Here is a 21,732-nt window from a genome sequence, read left to right as displayed (position 1 = left end):
ATTCAGTGCTTTTGCAGAAGTTTTACGTACTTTGCTTTGCTATAGATGGTCCTTATCCGTCTTGTAGCACCATCAGGGAAGCATCAGATAGGTTCAAAATCATTCTGTAGCACAGTTGTAAAGACTGTAAAAACTGTATTTAATGACAAGAGGAACAAGGAGCCCTACAACAGAGTTCTCCAAGATGTTTGAAACAACCTACTTGCTAAATGCCCTGAAAACTACAAAGTGTACAGAGAGCTGGTGCCATTTTAAAGGCAAAGAGTCGTAACTCACAACAAATATTGACCTGGAGAATATGGTCTATATATAAGGTCTATATGTCAGCATGACTGACAGAAACAGTTAGACATTTTAGAAATTAGGGTATTTACTTTCCTGCCGTAGATAAAATAGAAAAATGAACCATATGATTTTGCCATTTTGCTAAATATGAAGCAATTATTTTGTTAAATATGAAGCAACAACCAGCAGCTTCTTAGCTTAGCTTAGCTTAGCATAGCTGGGAACAGTATAAAGTTAAAGGTAGCATTTTCCGCTTTAGCAGTTTGTCATTTTTAGTCAGCTCTTACATAGAATCTAACCTAATGAGACTGCATATGTTGTTTCGTTGCACTTTGACAGTGCTAGGCTAATTATTTCCTCCATTTTCCATCTTTATGCACTGCTAAGCTAAGCTAACCAGTTGGTGATGGTAGCTTCCTATTTAGACAAGAAAATGAAGAAGTGTATTTCAGCTGAACTGGGTCATGTTTTTAGTTTACTTCTTACATTCTTACATAGTGATAATAAAATGTATGCTATGTTTGCATTATCACGTACAGAACACACATCGTGGATGATAATCTTCAAAAATGGGCTAACACTGATCAAACACAATATAATGTGGGATTTAGGGTGAGCTGCCCAGAAAATATTTCCTCCCCACTATATATATCCTATATATGTATACATGTATATATGGTCCATATTTAACTCTGGGTTTTGCTTGAATGTCACATAAAACTCAGAACTTGAACAGTCTTACAGGCTGAACGTAAAATGGCACAACTGTTTACTCTGTTCTCCTCAGTGCCTGTTCAGTTTGTGTGTTTTTCCAGTGACTTAGCTGCATTCCTCTGTTGTTGCTCCTGTTTTATGACAGGAAAATTTACATTAGTTATGCTTTAATTTTGTGAGCTCATGACTAAGCTCTTAACTCATGCTTTGACTCATGTTTTACCACTATTAGAATATTTAACATTTCAGTCGACACAAGCTTTGATGTAACAGCAGTGTGATTACAAAGTACACATCTCAGCTACAGTGTCTCTGATGTCGGATCATAAAGAGATGGATCTGCTTTGAGTTTCTTTCAACTAACCGCTACAGTTTTTAGATGCATACCAGCTGCAATCTGTCACTTGATTACTTAACCAACTTTTATACGGCTATAATTTTATAGATGTAGGAGTTTGTAGTGTGTTATGTACTCTTGTTCTTACTGAGAAACGTACATTTGTTTTTCTTTCGGATGTAAAGCTAAACACAAGCGTGATTATGTGCCGTCACATGACCAAACGGAAAGTTTCAATGGCTTTCGTCCCGTTGATGATGAAAGCAAATATGGCATTTTGTCGATGTAGTGAAGATAATTACTTCCTGACGTTTTGGTCCCAGCAACATGTGCTGAGACTATACAGTGAGTTCAGATCCTTTAGCCTTCCTCTCCGCCGTGTGTAACCTCTTGAAGGCAAAGTGGAACACATGTAAACTCCCAAGATCACACACTCGCACACAGACATAAAAAGCTTCTGCAGCTGCTTTTGGTGCTTTCTGGAATTTTCAGGCCGGCCTTGTTGGCCGGAGATCTTACTTCCTAACTAGCTGTGTGTGTGTGTGTGTGTGTGTGTGACGGGGATGTGTGTATGTGTGGGAGGGGAGAGGGGCAGGGGGCAGGAGGGCTTGTTTTTTGGGCTGGAGGACGGTCGCGGTGCTCTGAAGGAGTGCTTTCCCAGCGTGGGAAAGACGCTTGTCTTTTCTCTGCCTCTCAGGGACTAAAAGTAGGCCAAAGAAGGGCTGAGAGGAGTTTACTTTCTCCTCCGGCTCCAACTTTCTCTGCTCGGGCTACAGAGACAAAGCTGTTCCCTTTTGGAGCCGGGACAAGGGGATTTGTAGGAGTGAAGCAGTCGGGCTGGTAGGAGTTCCTGTACTCCGAGGGAAGATGGGCAGCAGCTGAGGAGATTTTCTCCCAGCCTGGCTGAACGGCACAGAGTCGATAGGGCAGAAATGTATTACTCTGGCAGTGAGGAGTCAGATCTGGTAAGTTTGTATAAACATGCTTTCTGCAGCTCTAACTATATCCTCTGAAACTTTTCTGAGCCTAACTCCTCTCTATCCTCTGAACAAAGAGGAAGGGCTTGGACTGCAGGAGAATGGAGGTTATTAGTGCAGGATTTAAAGGGGCATAATCATACAATTCTTGATTTTTCTTCCTTGTAGCTTTTCCGGAAAGTTAGTGAGAATCTTTCTCAGAATGCACACAGTAACTCTCTTGCAGCGTGCTGTTTTTAGACAAAGAGGCTCAAATGAGCACCTAGTATAATTTTGCGAGCACCGTTGAACGACCACCACTAGCTTAAAGTGGGAAGTCGAGACGGTAGTTAACAAATGGAGAGAAGGAAACAAAGTAAAGAGCCAGGATGAGTTTGGTTTTTATGGACAGAGACCAGTAGAGAGCAGGCTGAGCCTTAAAGTTTATGCTCAGTCACAACAGAGGACCTCTGTAGTTTTGACTTCCTTCTTGTATGAGTTTAGTGCAGAGTTTAAGCACCGTGAGTGTAAATGAGTGGGTGTCATGTCCATGGAAGTTTCTAGTTAGTATTGCAAATAATTCCTGCTCTGCTTGTGTGCTCATGTTTGCCCGTGGGTGAATGATACGGTGGTTAAAACCTTTAGTCTAAATATTTTTCAGTGACAGTAATCAGTCATTGTCATCAGCCACCTCATACTGTTAATCTGCCTTAAAAAGCAGTTTTGATGAAGGCAGTCCACACAAACACCCCAAAAAACATTGTTCCAACCATGTGGAGATTAAAATCTTTTTCTTTTTTTAAATACCACATTTATTTAGTTGAAACTCAGGACATCAAAAGTCATTTTGAATATTTCACACAATGTAAACACCATAGAGTTTTATAGAGAACATGTACTGCATAATACTGTCAGACAGTGCATTAAGATGCTACCTTAAAGCCACTTAAGGAGCAAAACCAAAGGAGTCGACGTAAAACCAGTCTGGGGTAAAGCTGACTGTGTAAGTGGCTGACTAGACTAATTAAAATTAGTCATTTATTAGTCAGTGCAACAGTGTGCATACTGTCTTAGTAGCTAATTTGTATTTGTGGCTTTATGAAAAACTGCCTGACTAGCCACTCTGTGTTTTAATATTTTAGGACTTGGAACACAACATATTCACACTCAAACCGAAGAGCTTGTTGATTATATAGGGAGTAAGTTCAGGATTTGCAGCTTAAAGTGTCAGTGTGACTGAAAGAACCCCCTGGTCTCTGCAGCAGCATCTACTTCTTCAAATATCACCTACTGTATCTTTAGACTGCGTGTTTAAGTGTCACTCTGTTAGTATCTGTCTGTTGCTGAGAGCTGTGAATGGGTGAGGTAACAGCTGATTAATGAAGTGGTGCTTGTAGAATAAAGCACTGGTCAGTTATGTGAGTTGGGAGAAAAGGACAAAGTGGTACACTGTGTTTAACATGTGCGCTGAATATAAATTCACCAACTGCTTGTGCATGTGTGCAACCCTCTCTCTGAAAACAATGTTTAAGGAGAGTTACACTTATTTAACTGTAACATTCTTAAAAACCAAAACTGATTCAAGGTGGAGGTGGGATAAATTAGACCTTTAGTCCTGCTATGACACTGCTAACATAGATGTAGCTTGTGATAATGTATTATCATTAACAATGGATTGAAACCACTTGTTTAGCTAATTCAGCAAAAAAATACAAAACCTAAAACCATTTACTGGTGTAAAATGTCAAACAACTGAATTATTTTCCAATCTGTTCAGTGCATTTTTGAACAAATGTTTGTTTTCCAAGAACCTACATTTTTCAAGTAAAATAATGGAGTTAGTGTTCCCTTATTTTAAGCATATTCTCCTTTGTCTTAAGCTATTCAGTCCCTTTTAAAATCTTAACAAATCTCATGATGTCAATGCTGAAAACAGGTTTTAATTGTCATTGAGGACACATGGTTTTCATAGGAGAGAGCTGATATGTAGGTGGTTGCCCCTCTTACAACCATGAAAATATTGTTATATAAAATAATTTTGTGTGTTGTATATTGTTGCATTGTGTTGACTTCATAACTGTAATCATCTTGATACTGATGAAAGTGTAAACATCAAGGCCCACTTGTGAGCTTTCAGCCATATTTGTTATGCAGAGTAAGAACCTGCATTTCAACAGTCACCATAAATTACCTACGTGGAGTCTTTCCCAAGACACACTTAACTGTAACCTGGCATTTTTAGAGGGAGATTTTTGTTCTATGTATTGCAGACATACTGGGGAAATCCCCGTGGCTCTTCTGGCAGCAAGTTAAGTTTTTAATAAATCACAAATTTTGCCAGAAATTGGACCAGAGTATATAATTTATCAGCGTATATATTAAAATAAATGAGGCTGAAATCATTTTACTTGTCCACAGTCCCAGTTGTAGGCTGGCTTGTTTTTGCCCCACTGAAGATGGTTAGCAGCTCGTTCTGCTCTCTGAGCCAGTTCTCATCAATCATCCACTGCCTGCTTCATACACCAGGAAAGTGCCAGAATATTGATGACGCAAGCAGAAAACAGCAGAGGAGAGCAGCCGCTGGTCTTTCTTACTTATCCCCTTGATAAGCCATCATCCTATTATGGTGCTGTGTTTCCACCGAGGAACCTGAGAAGGAAGAAGGAGCAGTTAGATAAACCAGATCTTGCTGTGAGGGGATTCGCTGTTAATGAGAGCAGTGAGTCTCAGGGGACTTTTGCTGCTGGTTGCAGGTAATATTTACTGGAGGAGAAGGATTAGCACATAATTTGCAGTTGTAGGGGACCCGTCACCCTGCATTTGTCTTGCTGTAATGCTGCAGGATTTTTTTTATTTATTTACTTTTTTAACGTGTCTCCTTGAAGTGCAGCAGCATTAACAGAACTGAAGCAAATATCCAAACAGGACATGTTCATTTGAAAGTCATGCAGTCAGAACAGCTGAGCACAGAACAACACCTAATAAGGATGAATCAGTCGGCACTTATGGGGGAGATGTGTTGACGGTATCCATACTTTTCGAACAAACTCACCTCTATTGTGTACCAGAATACAAAATGTGTTAAATTTGTCCAATTTCAGGCTCTAGCAATGGCAGTATCCATTGGCTGGTCTACTACTTTGGTCCAGACTGGCATTTCATTACAGTTAGCGGATGGGTAGCCATGGGATTTTGTGCAAACAATTATGGTCCCCAGCAGAGGAACTCTCATCATTTTTAGTTTTAGTAAAATGTCAAATTGCAGTGAAAGTTGGTTAAGACATTCTTTGTAATGAGCCAGCAGGTCACATTACTGAAAAATGATGACACTGACACAGATTTCAGCTCTCGTGCTCAGTACCATTTAGCAGATGTTAGCATGATAGGGATTGCAACTGCTAAACATACAGTTACAGCACTGTCATTGAGTACATGTAGGTTTTACACTGTCTTCTTGTTGTTTCATGTAGAATATTTTTGAATTTGGGTTTGATGGTCAGATAAAACATTCAGTTAAAATGTATAAAATAATTCCCATAATGATTTAGAATATTGTGATTAACTTGGACATATACACAGTCAAGTTAAGGCTCAGTAGTTTCCCTCTATTCTATTTTTTTTCTTTTATATCATGTCGTGAATTTAGTCTATGTTACTTTACGTGCACATCAAACTGTGGTTCTCTTGCTGTGCGGCTTGTTACTATGTGAGTAGCCAGCCTTTAACCAGCTCAGGAGTCCTGTCATGTGATGGACAGCCACTGGGTCCATCACCTCGATCATATGATGCACTTATCTAATGCACTGGCACATGGAATGCTGGGTAAACACTTTTTTCAATGGCCTGTCAGTGTCACCTTGACATCCATGCAGTCAATCCCTTTTTTTTTTTTGCTACGCCAAAGAGATCATTACTTCTCTATCTCTCTCTCATTTCTCTGGGACACGCGTTCGTTTTTTTTCACAGATGCACTGAGAATCTGTTTCTCTTTCACTTTCTCGCTCACTTAGTGTTCGTTCCTCTGCTCCGTATTAAATATTAGTAACCGTTCCTCGTAGCAGTCACACATCTCTCACACTTGGCTGTCACGTCTGCTCTCATTGTTTCTGTTTGACGGAGGAGACGCGGTTTGTAGAACGATGATTTAATTGACTTTGTGTTGTGCTGAGTGAAGTGGCAGTGATGGACAGATGGCTGGGAAAGGAGGCTTCGGTTCCAGCCAAGAATGAGTCATGCCAATCTTGAAACTGCTAGCACACTCGCTCAGCCCATTGTCAGCCCCGCTGCAGTCAGCTACAGTCCGGCAGCCAGGACTGTGGATGGCTTGGCACGAGCGGTAATCTTCATTCTTCAATCATGATGCGGGATGTGAGGTATGCTGTGGAATCTGACCACATGGCCTCATTAATTTCACTGCTGATGCTCGGCAGAATTTTGGCTGTTTGTTGGTTGTTATGAATTTTGAGATGAACGTTCGCTGCGTCTTAGAGTTTACTTCTGTGTAAAGTGAACAGACTGTAGAATAAACTGTTGGCTATTCGTGACATATTAATTCTTTGAATCCTTTAGCTCAGTATTTTTTTTCTGTTTGCAGGCTTTATAGCTACATGTCTCAGCTTTGTTTTTTATTACTAACAAAGTTTGCCGAATCACAAATGCCTGTAAGTGCTGCTAAACATACACGTTTAACCATTTCAGGTAACAACTTTTGTGTTGAAGTTGGTAAACCTGCACAATTCGAGCATCAAATACTAGCAGTTGCTTTTTGCACCCTAAACATTGATGTGCAGACAATAATCAACTGTTAACTTAAATGAAACTGTGATCACTGGAAAAAGTTACTCAAATTCCATGTGTCAATACGCTGTGGCATGACTGAATAGTTGAACCGAGAACGCCAGGTGTGATTTTTGACTTAAAATACATCAGTACGCGTCATCATCCTCCCCACCTTGAGCAAAACCACAGAGTCCAGAAAGCAAAAGCCACTGGGAATTCTGAGAGAGATGAGCGATGAAAGAGGCCGAGTAAGAGGTCAGAATGGGATGGAAAGAAATGGAAAAAAGGTGGAATGAAGTGCAAACAAAAAAAAAAAAGAACAGGGAGTGAGAGAACACTTGGGGAACCACAAGGACAAGGGACATCAATGTGGACGCGAGTGAGAGTGCAGTTAAGTCACAGAGAACGAATCTGGAGAGCAGAGAGTGAAACCGACTAAAAAAAGGACCATGAGAGCACTTTATAGCTCACAAACACAACCTTTATTTTCTGCATGACTACCGCTCTCCATTTTTATCACGGACACATATAGAGAGGTAGTAGCCGTGGCTAAAAATGAAAATGGAAGCTCTCAGATCATGAAGAAAATCCCTGGTGTAACTGCTCCGTCCGTTGTAAGTGATTCTGTCAGATATGGGAGGCAGCATCAACTCACTCGCAGCCCTCCTCTTCCAGTGTGGCTATAGGCTATTACCACTGTGATCTGTATGTTCTAATATAATGATTGCAGTGTCATCGCTGGACGTGGAGGTCATTTGTGGTCTTGCAGGAAGAACCTCTGTTAAAATAAATCAATAAGCGCGGTGTAGAGACCCCAGGTCTATTGCCCTTTCAATTCCCCCCTTCATCTCTCTTTGTCTCACCGCCGCATTAAACAGCAGCCTCTCACACATGGCTCTGCTGCTCTGTTCTTCCTCCCAAGGTGGAAGCAGGATCCATCGTGGACAATTTTGTGGAAGTGCAATGCAAGAAGTAGTGTGGTTTTATTTATTTGTCATTACAATGTGCTAAGGCAAACATAGATCCTTAAACGAGTCAGTGTAGTTGCCTAACCTTATCCTGACTGTAGTTTCCACACACACACGCCGTAAGTAGAATATTTGTTGCCGTCAGTGGGATTAAGAGTCAAAATCCATGTTTGCAGCTCTGTAAATGCTTTGAGCTAAGTGCTAATGTTAGCATGGGAACTTACAATGACAACCCTAACAAGCTGATTTTTAGCAGATGAAAAGTCAGTAGATCATCAGAGGCAGTAGACTTCATCCAGTGTGGAATAAAAATCTCTTGATATAAATTTAATCACAAATCATCCCAAAACTGCCGATTTAATTCCACTCAATCACAAATGTCAGCTTCATGTTGGCAGTTGATAAAATACCAGGAGGTCACTGTACACAGCTTCTTGGAACCATGGATGTCTGTACCAGATTTCATCACAATTCATTCAGTAAATGTTGAGCTATTTCAGAGCATGTTTAAAACCATTGACCTGTTGGGGTGCTTCAGTCAGAGGTCTGATATTTTTAGTCCTAAAGCCATGCAGCTACTATGAATTGTCTGATAGCAATGCTTTTTTTTTACATGTGATGGAATTGTGGCTATCTGGATGATGCTAAAGTGAAAAAGTAAACAGAAGATGCTCAGTATTTCCAAGAACTGGCTTTGCTGGGACATCTTTCAACGGGACACCAGATTCCAGCAGCATTCACAGAGCTGTGATTCTCAGTCTGCTGTGTGATCCAAAAAAAGCGAGTACCTTTCCTCATGGAAAGTGGTATCATACTGCTGTTAGATTATTATTAGTGGCCTGTGTGTGGGTGACACAGTGCTGTCAGTATCAACGCAGCAGCGGGTCTAGAGGTCGGTCGTGTCAGGCAGCCAGAGGCTTGTTCTGTCGCTCTGAGTTTTTGTCAGTGCTGCCATTAGAGTGCAGCCTTCACAGCTCCACCAGCCTTCTCTCCGGGCTCCACGGCTCCACGTTCAGAGCATCTGTGTCCTGCCCTGAGTGCTCTGGAGGCTGGTCTATCGAAACATATGTGACCATGGCACGATTTCACAACGCTATGGATTCGTGTATTGTTTTCTTTTCTAAACTGTCGTGGTGATTAGAGGCTTTGATTAACGCGCTACACATTTTCTCAGCGTACCTGTTTGTTTAGCCTCATTTCTATCAAGTGGCCTCCTCAGTAATTAGACCACATTATCATTTCCTCTTGTCCACCATTCCCATCCATCTGTGGTGAAAACATAATCTACCTCAGGTAATCACCCTCCTCGTTAGGCTAATTGGTCTTAATGAGCTAAAATCACATTATTTTTCGCCCGCCTTTTCTTTCATGTAAGGTATGTGTTTTTGTTGAAAAGACCCTGAGCAGAAGAAGCCCTGTCACTGATTGCTTATGATAAGCACCAGTGATTAGCATGTCATCCTTTGATCTACAGTTAGTGCTCCTCAGGGAATCACTGCTGGTCATGAACCAGCGAGCCCATTTTAACCGCTGGCCCTGCAAATTGAACCCTGACTCCACTGACCTCACATAACCTCCTCAGGTCAGCGAGAGAGAGAGAGACATCATGTGTAAGCAGTGCAAAAACAATGAACATTCTGAATAATCCCTCTGCAGTATTTAACTTCAGCTCGTCCTGTGCGAAGACGGGAAATTTTTAATTAACACTGTAATTATTCTCATTTGTCCTGTGTGGCTTTGGACGCTTCGCTCACATATAATGAACGAGCACTGATCTGACAGCCGAGGATTCAGAGCAGCGTTCACCTCAGAATCCCTGCTGCTGAGACCAGAGTGAAGAAGACATGGTTTTTAAAAAGCTATAGTATATTTAAGTTATTTCACATTCCCTCAGTCTTACACACACAAGCATACACATACAGGGCGATGTCTATCATTGTACTGATTATTTTCTTGTTAGTTTTTTCAATAAAATGTCTGTGGTGGCATCCTCAGACCAACATTTAAAACGTCCAAAGACATAGAAGTTGCATTGATGTAGAAAAGCCCACTTTAAACAAGCTGGTAACAACAAATTTTGAGCATTTTCCATAAATAAAATCAATTGATGATCAAAGTAGTTCATTTTCTATCTGACTAACAAATTGTATCAGCTGTACTCACATTTTTTTGGAGGGAGCTTTGATATGTAAAATGTTTGTCATTTGATGCAACACTGAAAAAAAAATTGATAACCAAATAGCCTATAGGCAAGACATTTAATTACCCATTTATGTCACTGACAAACAAAAAATGTGAAACATTTGTGGATTTCAGCCTCTTAAATGCTGTTTTTCTGCAGCTCAGTGTGGTGGCTTCAGCCATTACCATCTTTGCAGTGCCAAACTCCATCTGATTGCAAAAAGGAGCATAGAAATGCATGACTTTAAGTCTAAAGGAATACAATTTAAAAATTTAGTCACTCCTGTACAGTGTTAATGAATGGATAAATTCCCTATGGAGACTAGAACCATTTGTTGCACGAGGCTGTAAACATGTTGATTCCTGTTGTGAAGCGGGTCATTTTAACATGGAGCTCTATGGGAATAAACTCACTTTTGGAGCCAACCTCAAGTGGCCATTTGAAGAACTGCAGTATTTGGCAATACTGCTCGTGTTTCATTTTGAAGCCCCAGAGGCTTCCACTTGTTTTCATCACATCATTGTGAACTGTGGATCTTTCAGATTGGGTTTTGGGACACTGCAGTAAAAAATGAGGAAGACTGTGTTGCACCTAAATTCAGTGTAAAGCAGGGGTGTCGAACTCTGGTCCTCGAGGGCCGCAATCCTGCATGTTTTAGATGTTTCCCTCTTCCAACACACCTGATTCAAATGATCAGCTCATCATCAAGCTCTGCAGAAGCCTGATAACGATCCTGATTATTTGAATCAGGTGTGTTGGAAGAGGGAAACATCTAAAACTTGCAGGATTGCGGCCCTCGAGGACCAGGATTCGACACCCCTGGTGTAAAGGATAGATTTGTGTGTTTGTTTGAGGAGGAGCAGCTTTTAGCATTTTGTATTTGCACAAGAGTAACAACCATAATTTACAAAAAGCACACCATGCTGTGTTCAAAAGGTCTTGAAACTAGCAGTTGAGACCATAAACTTATTAGCAAAATGGTTGCCAAGGTACCGGATCAGGGGCAAGTAGGGTCATTTTCTCATAGTCCTTTATACTGTCTTGCTTATTTCTACAGCCTGAGGAGTTGCCCCCTGTTGGCTGTCTCCTTCTTTTATATAGTCGATGGTCCTTGTTAATTAATGTTGTTTAGGTAAATTTCTGCTTTGCTTGTATTGCTGCTTTAGTTTCCCCACTGGTTGATAAACGTCTTGATAAAAATGTTGGTTTTGGCTTCCAAAGTAGTGCATAAAAAAAAAAGACTTCACTAAAGCAAGAACTGATATGAGACTGATGATAATTGCAGCCTTAATGACACATGATAAAAGGGGTTTGATGCAGATGGAGATTTTCTTCCCATCAAGGAAGTTGTGGTGACACTTGTTTTTCAGCTGCTTTACACAGCTCAGTGTGTGTCGTGTGTTTTAGAGCTAAATAATTCATTTATTTTAAATCGATTGTAAGCAAACAATTAGTAAATTGGAACTGCTACAATTTAGGATATACATTTTGGAATCAAGTTTGTTTCTATAGCATGGTTTAAGACAACCTGAGTTGACCATAGTATGTTATGAGACAGTCAGCAGCAACATATGCAGCAAAACAATATGTAGCGCGTCTAACCCGAACCGTGGAAAATCATTCACTTTCATGTCAATGGTTTTACAAATTCATTCTTCCTCCTTGTGTGACAGTCACGCTTTTGATCATATCTCATGTGGTAATGCTCCATTACATATTTTAAATCTGTTACACAGCGAATGATAAATTGAAGCTCGACTTAAAAATACATACATTGCAATTTAAATCACCAAATTTGTTTAAAAAAGAAACAAGTGTTTTGATATTTTCCCCATATCATTCAACCTCAATGTGTTTATATGTGAAAGACACTAAAACTGTATGCACGGTTGGCACATAAACAGTATCCATATCGCACATGCACTGCCCAGCACTGATCACTGCAGAGACACAACGAGCAGATGGATTGACTGCAAGGGGTAACTGAGGGAGGGGAGAAAAAAAAAAAAAAGAAACGAGGGGAGTGACAGAGGAGGAGGAGAAGGAGAAGAAGGAGGGGTGGGTAGAGGCAGAGATAGAGAGGCAGAATCACTGAAGTAGCACAGGAGAGCTTGTGAACGGGAATGAGCAGGACAAACACTGACAGGCTGAGACAGAGAGAGTGAGAAAAGGGAGAGCTTGCAGCACCTTAAAGGCGGCGGCAGCAGCTTCATTAGCATCAGGAGAAGAGTCGGTCACATGCAGCCACACCGGGACTCACGTAGATAAGCTGCTTTTACCCATCGCTTGTGGAGGAGCACGGGGAGCCTACAGCAGAGGAGGACGTTGAGGGGTTGAGCCAAAGCTTGAAGGAGAGGATGAGGAGCATCGTTGCCGCCTGACTCATACCGGGAGTCAGCTTCAGCACCTGCAGCGGCAGTCTGAGCACTCCGGCTATCAAGGAGACTGGGGCAGACGGGGGAGAGAGCTGCTGAGATTATGCGCGGGGCAGAGAGCTCCTGTGGATTCCCCATCTTTGGCAACAGCAGCAGCAGCAGCAGGGGGAGCAGGAGCTGTGGCTCTACAGACAGCAGCAGAGCTAGCTGGAGCTGCAGCAAAATAAGGAGCTCTGACTCCAAAGCTATTTATTTATCCAGAAATGAAGGTAGCATTTACAGCCAAGGTGTAACAGCAACCAGCTGCCGATGTAGCCACAGTGTTGAATGTACCTGTAGTCAGAGCAGTAGCTGCAGCGCTGGTGCAAAGGTGACCACAGCAGTGCAGTTAGGTGTAGTTGTAGTAGTAGCAGGGGGGGGCAGTGGCTCAGGACACTGAATGACCAGTGTGGCTGATGAAGGCCACCTGGATACGCTTGCTGAAACGAGCCAAAGGAGGTCGTGTCAAGAGCTCCGATGCCTGTGTAAGGGGATTTCTGAGTGTGTTTCCGTCATGAAAGTTGGTGTGTTTTTTGTGTTCACGCACTTGTGTCTCATGCATTAAGTCTGTGTTTCTCCACCGCATCCATCAGCGAATAGTGTTGGGGTCAGTGTGGCGCCGTTGTGTATTGCCTGGTGATGATGAGAAGCTCGATGTTGTTATCAGTTATGGCTGTCAGATTCTGGGCAGAGCTCCATATCACCTCCCTCTGACCCACTGGGACGGTGTTCTCCATCACGCCCCATCTTTAGCTGTGACCTGATGGAATAATCATAGTGGGGCACTTATGTTCACCTGCACTGTTCAAGGCCAAATGTAGCTCATGAGACACAGTATAATGTGCAGTAAATAGTCACTTTAGCATATTTATGTGCTCATTTGAGAGTGCTGCATTTTCAGCTTGAGCAGCGTTTGGAGAATCCACAAGGCATGACACATAGTCTGGATGCTCGTTGATGTTTTGAAAGCCAATGGGGGTTAAAAATAATCATGAACATGATGACAATAAAAGCAGCCCATGGATAGTTAATGAGCTTGATTTCAAATGTGTTATTCATCTTGGGTACACAGTACGCAGAGCCGATTGATGAGGAGACGAGCTTTATGTAAGATGAAGGACATAAATATGAATAAGCTTGTACTGTCTATGGCAACAACACTTGTTTCATCTATACATAAGTCAGGCAGCATAAGTGGAGAGGAAGGAGAGGTATGGTCCTCCTTTGTATGTATGTGATGGCTGGGTAATTCTAATCAGGCACAGAGTGAGGGAGGCTATTTTTAACTCAGACAGCAGAGTGTAATGGTGCAGTGAGATGAATGAAAGACCTTGTGTGGGTGGCATAGTAGCGTGCAGGTAAGGATAAGACTCACGCTGCCTCCACTTATTTAAAAACCTTTGTTTACATTCTTGTATCCTGATTATTGCATGAAACTGAAACTCTTTTGCGCCGATAGGGAGTTGTCCTGTTGTTTGTGTTAGGGGTCGAATGTTTTGTTGTTGTTTTTTCGGGCCAACATCAATTGTTAGTATTCAAGGAAATATTTAAAATGGATATAAAACTGCAGTAAAAATATAAATCTTGGTGTCAATATTTGAATAACACTAACTCCTACACAAAACTTAGTTGAAATGTTTTTGATCAATTATGTTTTAGATGTGTTTAATCAAAAGGAAACTTTACCATGAATCCTTCACTGTTGATAGGCTGTTGCTGGTGATGTGAAACCGTTCATTCAGCGAGTGCTGTGGGCGAGACACTGTTGAGACCACAGAGTGGCGATTATATCATCACTCTACGCCTATGTCAGAGCCTAAATAGTGCAGTTTAAATTAACTTAGTTTATTGAAAATCTTTTTAAAAAACAATACTGTTAAAAAAAATAAAAGGCTGAATGTTAGATCCAGTAATCAGCTAAACTGCTAATGAGTAGATCCCTAGTGAAGTGCAAATGTTGATATTCATTCCACCAAATCACAGATTACATCATCACACTTTGTCACGTTTTTGTTTGTTTTTGATCAGTGTTTTAGCATTTATTTCAGCCATAAGGCAAAAAATCTTGCTATTATATTCATGTTTAGTCAAAATTTAGTTAAACTCAAAGGCAAACTGTTAAGTTGCAATTAATGACAAAATTACATAACACCACTAACTGTTTGCTGTACTTAAATTATGTCAGTTTTGATCGATAACATCTCTGTGATTTAGTTTGATGAGTTAGTAGCTAAATCTGATCATAGCAAATAAAAACAGCTGTTCTATAGCATGCTAAAAGTTAACTAGCTAGCTTAGCTAAGCAGATATCACATATTTTATCACACTTTTAAATGTATTTAATTGTAAATTGATAAGTGATATATATTTTAATGTAATTTTTAACTAATTATAGATGAATTCCAATTGAAGTAAAGTTTAAAGGGTTTATATTTTTGTTTCTTTCCCCTGATGCTGCTTTCCCAGCTGAGATAGCACAGTGATTTTGGACTATGTCAGTGATTTTTTTTTTCTTTCTGTCTAAAAAGGCATAAAAATGAAGACGTTATATCCTGTCCGTCTGTTTTACAGTTTACACAGTCAGCCTGAAGACTTTCCTTTTTCCTTTTAACTTCTTTTTGTAGTTACTGGGCAGAGTGGTTTTATAAAAGTCAGCATACACACTAGAATCTATATTGCAGTTGCATGAAAGCATTACTTTATCTCCTTCAGCAATTATTCATGATATGTTTTCATGCAGCATATATGTGATGTGCGTTTGCATGTGATGGTGTGCACTGGACGTAGGAGCGTGTGCAAGGTAGAACTCGTGTGTGTTGGTATGTGTGAGTCTGCATGTTTATGAGAAGATCTGTTGCAACCACATATCACACAGAGACGTACTGGGACCTGGTGTTCCTCAACATTTCCCTCAGTTTGTCACAGAAGGATCACAACAAATCTTCAGGCGAGCAGCTGAGAGAGAGCTAAGGATAGACAAAGAGCTGCCGGTGATGTTATTCTATAAAAGACAGTTTGTGTCTTTTGGCATCTTCTCATCTGAGAGGAAGTGTCCATAATTTGCTGTAGATTCAATCAGCACTTGTGATTTTCCCAAGTTGTGATTGATAGAAGAATTACATGCCGGCTCATTTTTATTCAACACAGCCTTTGTGCTCATTTCATGAAAGTAAGTGAGTTTAACACTTCAGTCTGTGTGGGGGTGTTTGCACATTTGTAAGTTGCACAACTGCAAAAGTTTCTTTCAAAAGTAAGGGCAGTGAAGAAACAAGTTTTCCACAATGTCTTTGAGCTGCTGTGAATCGCACTGATTATTGGCTGATAAAACCTGACATTTTTAGAGTGTGAATCCAAATGGACAGAGTTGAGTTTCAGTGCTTCAATTTGCGTCGCTGAGGTGTTGCTGTTTGTGTCTCCGCAGGGTTCGGCCGACTCCTACACCAGCCGTCCATCAGACTCCGATGTGTCCCTGGAGGAGGATAAGGAGGCAGTGCGCAGAGAGGCAGAGCGACAGGCTCAGGCACAGCTTGACAAGGCCAAGGTTGGTATCCTAAACCCAGCAGCACTAAGGTCACTTTGTCCAGTAGCTACCCTCTGGCCTCGATGGGCTTTAACGAGGGTGTATCAGGAGCATTTTGAATGTTGCACTAAGTGGGGTGTCAGACAGCAGCCAGTAATCAGCATGAGTTTGTAGCGAGGGAAGAGTTTTACGCTTTGAGAGTGAGAACATTTATTAAAAGTAAGGACTTTGTGAATTGTCCACTTTGCTTTTTCAAGTTTAAAACGATCCCATGGAGTTGTTGACCACCAGTACAGCTATGGAGCAATATTTAAATGAATGGGAGCCCCTTTGATTGTAGCAGAGACACTAGTGATGTAGTGCCCATTCCTGCCAGTGGTTTCACTCTATTATACTCATGTAGAAGTAGTAATAGCAGCAGAAGTAGCAATGCACCATCATAGTTCGAGAAGAAAACTTCAACCTAATAAAACTTGGATAAAAATCCTAAGAAAATAATAACATGAATGCAACACATTTAACAGACCGGATTACAAGAAAACTCCAACTTTAAAGTTTTGTTTTTGGCCTGGGTTAGAATACATTTTAAGGTAGTAGTTTATTGTATAGACATATAGTTAGGGTTAGAGGCAATGCATTATAGCTGTTAAGGTCCCCAAAAGTCTAGAAATACAGACATGTGTTGTTCTGAGAAAAACTGGTTTATTGTGCTTGAATTAATGATGACTGGCATCGCTGAAGTTGGAACATAAACTTTACACTGGTCTGTTTGTTATTGAAAAGCTGAGCCTGCTTCCTTTTTGGTTTCTTTTCCAAGGCTCCCATATTTTTCTTATACTTTCATAATCACAAGCAATTTAGCAGCTTTTTTTTTTCTAGTAGAGGGTCACCAGTCAGATTTCAATGGGGCAGTTTAAGTTAAATAGTCTGCAGATCTTAGGCACTGAGAAGACCAATGTGGTCAAAGGTCTGGTTTAAAGTTGGTGCAACTGATGTTAGAGCAAATATCTCTTTCTTTTGGCATCCCCATGTCATTCATCCCACTCTAATGATAATTGCAAATTATAATGTTTTAGTTATCCAAAGTTAGATGAGCAGACAATGCAGCTGAACCGACGAAAAGACTATAGGAGAAGCACAATATTAGAGATCATGTCAGCTTGTTTCTCACTTGAAGAAAAGGCTTTTAGGGACCGCTGATGTGAGAGGTTAGGGGCCTCGGAGGGCTCAGCGTCACTGTTTATCAGGGCCAAGCCTCGCCTGCTCTGCTCTGCTCTGGGCCACAATTAGCAGCATATAAACAAACACACACACGACAGAGCAGGCCTGCTTTTGCGCGACAGGAATTGCAATCAGAGCTCACTTCCACAGAATCACTCAAATCGCTGGCACTGTTTAAGATTTATGCCTTTGATCTGTGGAATAATTCGACTATCTTCAGCGCACATTCTGTTCTCTTCCTACTTTAGAGCTCATTGGATCGTTCTATTCTTGAATAATAAGTCAGGCTATAGTGTCTGAAAAATGGGTTTATTGTCTTTCATTGGGTGTTTAGTGTCTATAACAGCTAGTTTGCTCATTAGCTGTAAGCCTTAAGCTTTTGGCTATCCATCCATTTGCACAGACATTTTCCTCCTGCACTGTGTCTCTGGGCAGTTTGTAGATGGCAAAGACAGATCATTCCGGCAGATCTATGTTGTTATTTTCCAGAGTCACCCTCTCTGGCTCACTAATTAAAAAGATAGGTTGGCTTTATAGATAACCTGGCATAGATTATCCCTGCTGGCATTTTACATGACAGATGACTAGTAGAAAATAGCCTCACAGTGGTCTGGCCACCAGAGAGAGAGCAGGCTGGGGTCAGAGAAAGTGCAGACTCTGTGACTGCGAGCCTTTATGGGCAGTAATTCACAATGACTTCCTTTACATACCACTGATATTTGGAAGTAGTAGGGACAGGGTTGACGATTATAACACGTACACACAACCGTAACACCGTCTGTCGTCCTGTAATTGGCATTAAATGGACACTCCACTGATGTTACACACCAAAATCAATTAAAGTGGGCCCTGACAGTGTGGCCAGTCACTCAGTAAAAACGAAACAATAACCTGAATAACGACACAAGATGTTATCATAGCTTGGGTTGGAGGCTTCCAGTGAAGGAGTCAAGGTTTTTAAAGCTTTACCCATATTAGGGGCGAATAGTTGGGATATTTTAGCCTCTGCTGCGTTGTTTTTTTTTTTTTGCAGTTGTTTTCATCAAGGTTGTCTTTTGCAAACCTCCCAATTTAAGGTAGTGCAGGATGAAAATTTTCAATGGAAAAAAAGAATGACTTGATCTGGTGTCATGGTTGTTGCACAGGTTGCTCTGATAGTGTCAGGACTGCTGGCCATTCAAGTCAAATGTCATCTCACCTTTTGTCACTTTTCCCCACCTTTTGAATCATTGTTTCAGTTTTCCAACCTACAATCTTACTTTTTTAAAATAATCTTTGCTGCTCTCACAACATTGTTCTTAGTTGCAGCAGGCAGCATTTCACAGCTGTTCACAGCCTGCTCAGCACCAAGCAAAAGGCACACAAACTAACTCATGAATAAAACGTAACAGATAAAGACCCTGATATTTCCCAAATAACTTGGTGGAGACCAAAGTTGAGCTGGAGGGAGAGTGATTTTGCAGTAAATGTTACTATTTCAGCATGTTGCCACAAGTGGCCAAAAACTCGGTTACTGCAGGTTTAAATGTTATGATTGGTGTCTCCTCGACTTTTAGCTGTATTTGGTTTTAGATCAGGTAATGGGTGTTGCTTCTGTGTTGTTGTTCTGGCATTCAGTAACTAGATGAGGTAAATAAAAATGTACAACGCCTGCCAGTCGACATAGTGGAGTTGTTTCTTTATCGTTGATTTCACAGTTTTGAACTTGGAAAGCGTTACTTTGACACTTTGAAGCTTTTACAAACAATGCAAAGTAGAAAACAGCTTTTTGAATTAGTGAACACATTACAAGGAAGATAATTAAGGTAGATGGGACTTAAATTATGAAAACAACACATAGGCCTTGTTCACACTGACATGGATATTTTGCATAATAGATATTTACCTGTATATCTGAATATCTAATCTACATGCAAAAGGCTTTTAAGGTCACTCAAAGAAAAAAAAAATACCAAACAGCTTCTAAAGTGAAGATTTTTAGTTGTTTTTGTGTTCTTGTGTGTCATGGTCATGTGGACAGTACTGTCACTCCAGCAATACACACCAAGAAAACAGAAACAATCAGTGGCTGCTGCAAAGGCTGCAATATACAATATACTCAAGCAACCTTGGATAATTATAGAAATATCTTCCCACACTAAATTAATGAGGGTTATGGCTCCCTTCATAACGTATAATAATAAATTTTACGGACTCTCAGTACAGCCTAAGGCCAGCACATAAGCTGAGAGGAGAATTCATTTCAAATCGATCCACACCATTCAAGGTGAAACAATGCAGGAATGTTGATTTATAGCATGAGATCATGCGCGTGCTGCTAATGCAAAGGCTCTGGCATGTTACATGGCAAATTAGCAACAGCAAGGGCAGGTGTTCACTCAGTCGGGGTAAGCACAGCGAGGACTGGGAGGTATTATCGAATGAAATCTGCATAATGTGATGCGATATTGTGACGAGCGTCGTGGGCTGTTAATTGGCTGTGGACCACAATGCTGCCTCATAGGGCTCCCAGTTACAGACAGGGCTTCTCTTGAGACTGTTATCTTGTGTTTTATTCTTAGTCTGCCTCTTTCTCTCACCTCCTGTCTTTTATTCTACACTACATCTCGCTCCTCTCCTTTTCTGTCCTTTATCCTTTTGTCCATCTCCTCTCCATTTCCCCGTCCTCTCCTCCCTCCTCCCTCGCTTCTTCCCGAGTCTCTAACCCTCCGCCTCTGTCCTTCTCCCTCCCTCACTGCAGTCAATATGGCATCCATAATGAAGGCCCAGTTACGTAAGAAGCACCAGAGCAGTATGGGCTCGGTCAGGAGATGAAGAGATACTGCACAGTAGTGTAAAGGTGCCATTACGTACAGATCTTGCGGTCACCTGCAATCCAAGGTGGCCTGCCAAGACGTGTACGCAATTGCTCTGTTCTGTAAAATGTCATTAAGGTTATAGAAAGCTTAATCTATCAGCCAGCCGAGATGGATGAAGGCAAACAGAGCAGCTGGGAGGGAGGAAAGAGGCAGCAGTCCCTGAGACAACCGAGAGAGCGCACATATGTATATGTGTACTAATGGACCTCATACCTTCATGCAGCCATGTGACTCAGTGTATGCAAACGCCAAGGACTCTGTGTCCTCTGCAGGTCCCGGCACTGCACACATTAGATTGGACGACCTCCTCAACGGAGATGTCGCACACACACATACACAAGCTTACGACCATCACTCCATTGGATATTTACATTGCGGTGCACATGAGGAAAATGATTCCAGGAGGATTTTGCTAATGTATTATTTCTATAATCCCTCGTAGTTCATCATCGTCATTTCACACCTGTTGTATTCCAATGAGGCATTAGTGGACAGCGAAAACCATGATGGAGAACACTGTCATCCCTAAAGCCCCTCCTGGAGCCTGCTGATGAATTACTCCCTCAGTGGAGAGCTCCACCAAGTGTTGTTGAAAGAACGCAGAGCGAATGGTGAAGTGCCGCAAGAAAAATACTCGTCTTTAGTTTTTAATCTCCGATAAATGTTTTGGATTTTGGGAAGCAGAGGAAATGTTATAAATCCAACACTGGTATATTTCACCTTTTAAATTTGATATGAGGAACTTTTTAGTGATACTGTTAGGACATATGAAGCAACATCATCATTCATTTGCAGTCATGTATGTGTTCCTTTTACTTCTTTTCTGGTCTCCCAAACATTCCACTATGGTCACCAGCTAGTTGCTAACTGTGTCATTCTGCTGTTTAGTGCTGAGCAGGTAGAACAATAAGTTTTTACAGCTTTCTCACTGAAAACAGATGCATGCTGCCACAAAAAAACTAAACTCCAGGAGCACTTAGACTCAATCACGACAGTAAAGTTGCAGGCTAGAAAAGCAAAAAAAAAAGAGACACTAAAGGGTGGAAAAAGCACAACAAAGTGAAATTCCATTCACTTTTTATTGTATTTACTTTAAAAGCTGTTTTAAAGCGCCACTAATTGCTTATTTCTAAATGACCAGTGCATCAGATGAGTATGCATAATGTGAATCATATGAAGCCACTCTGCAGTGAACTTTTGCTCTGTGAATGCTTTTTAACCTTGTGTAGATCATTGTTTTGATTGCACGACCTGCAAATGACACTTTGTCATGAATCTTTTTGATAAACAAGCTATAAAAAAAACAACTTGTGGCTAACTGCCCAGCACCAAACAGCGGACGGATAAAGTTAGAAACAGCTAAGTGAACATAGTGGAGCATTTAGCTGCTAAAGAGTCCAAAATAGTTAAAAGTGGATATTTATATCATAAACAAAAACACAACAAATAACCATGCAGCTTTGTGTCTTGATATATGTAAATAGTACTAGTAGTAAAA

General features: G+C 41.0%; 1 protein-coding gene across 2 annotated transcripts in view; it reads left to right on the top strand.

Annotated features, from left to right (window-relative positions):
- The first annotated feature begins 1,987 nt into the window (after positions 1-1,987).
- The window catches only part of cacnb2a (calcium channel, voltage-dependent, beta 2a), a 37,542-nt gene continuing 17,797 nt past the window's right edge, over positions 1,988-21,732 (top strand). For both annotated transcript variants that reach the window (XM_008302900.1, XM_008302901.1), the window contains exons 1-2: positions 1,988-2,301; positions 16,057-16,176. In XM_008302900.1, coding sequence (XP_008301122.1) covers positions 2,269-2,301; positions 16,057-16,176 — 153 coding nt within the window. In that variant the 5' untranslated portion in view covers positions 1,988-2,268. The remainder of the gene's footprint in view (positions 2,302-16,056; positions 16,177-21,732) is intronic.

The sequence above is a fragment of the Stegastes partitus genome, unplaced genomic scaffold, assembly GCF_000690725.1.
Source record: "Stegastes partitus isolate 25-593 unplaced genomic scaffold, Stegastes_partitus-1.0.2 Scaffold1903, whole genome shotgun sequence".
NCBI classification, from domain to species: Eukaryota; Metazoa; Chordata; class Actinopteri; family Pomacentridae; genus Stegastes; species Stegastes partitus.
The sequence above is the reverse complement of the archived record's forward strand: the minus strand, read 5'-3'. Positions and strand labels throughout refer to the sequence as shown.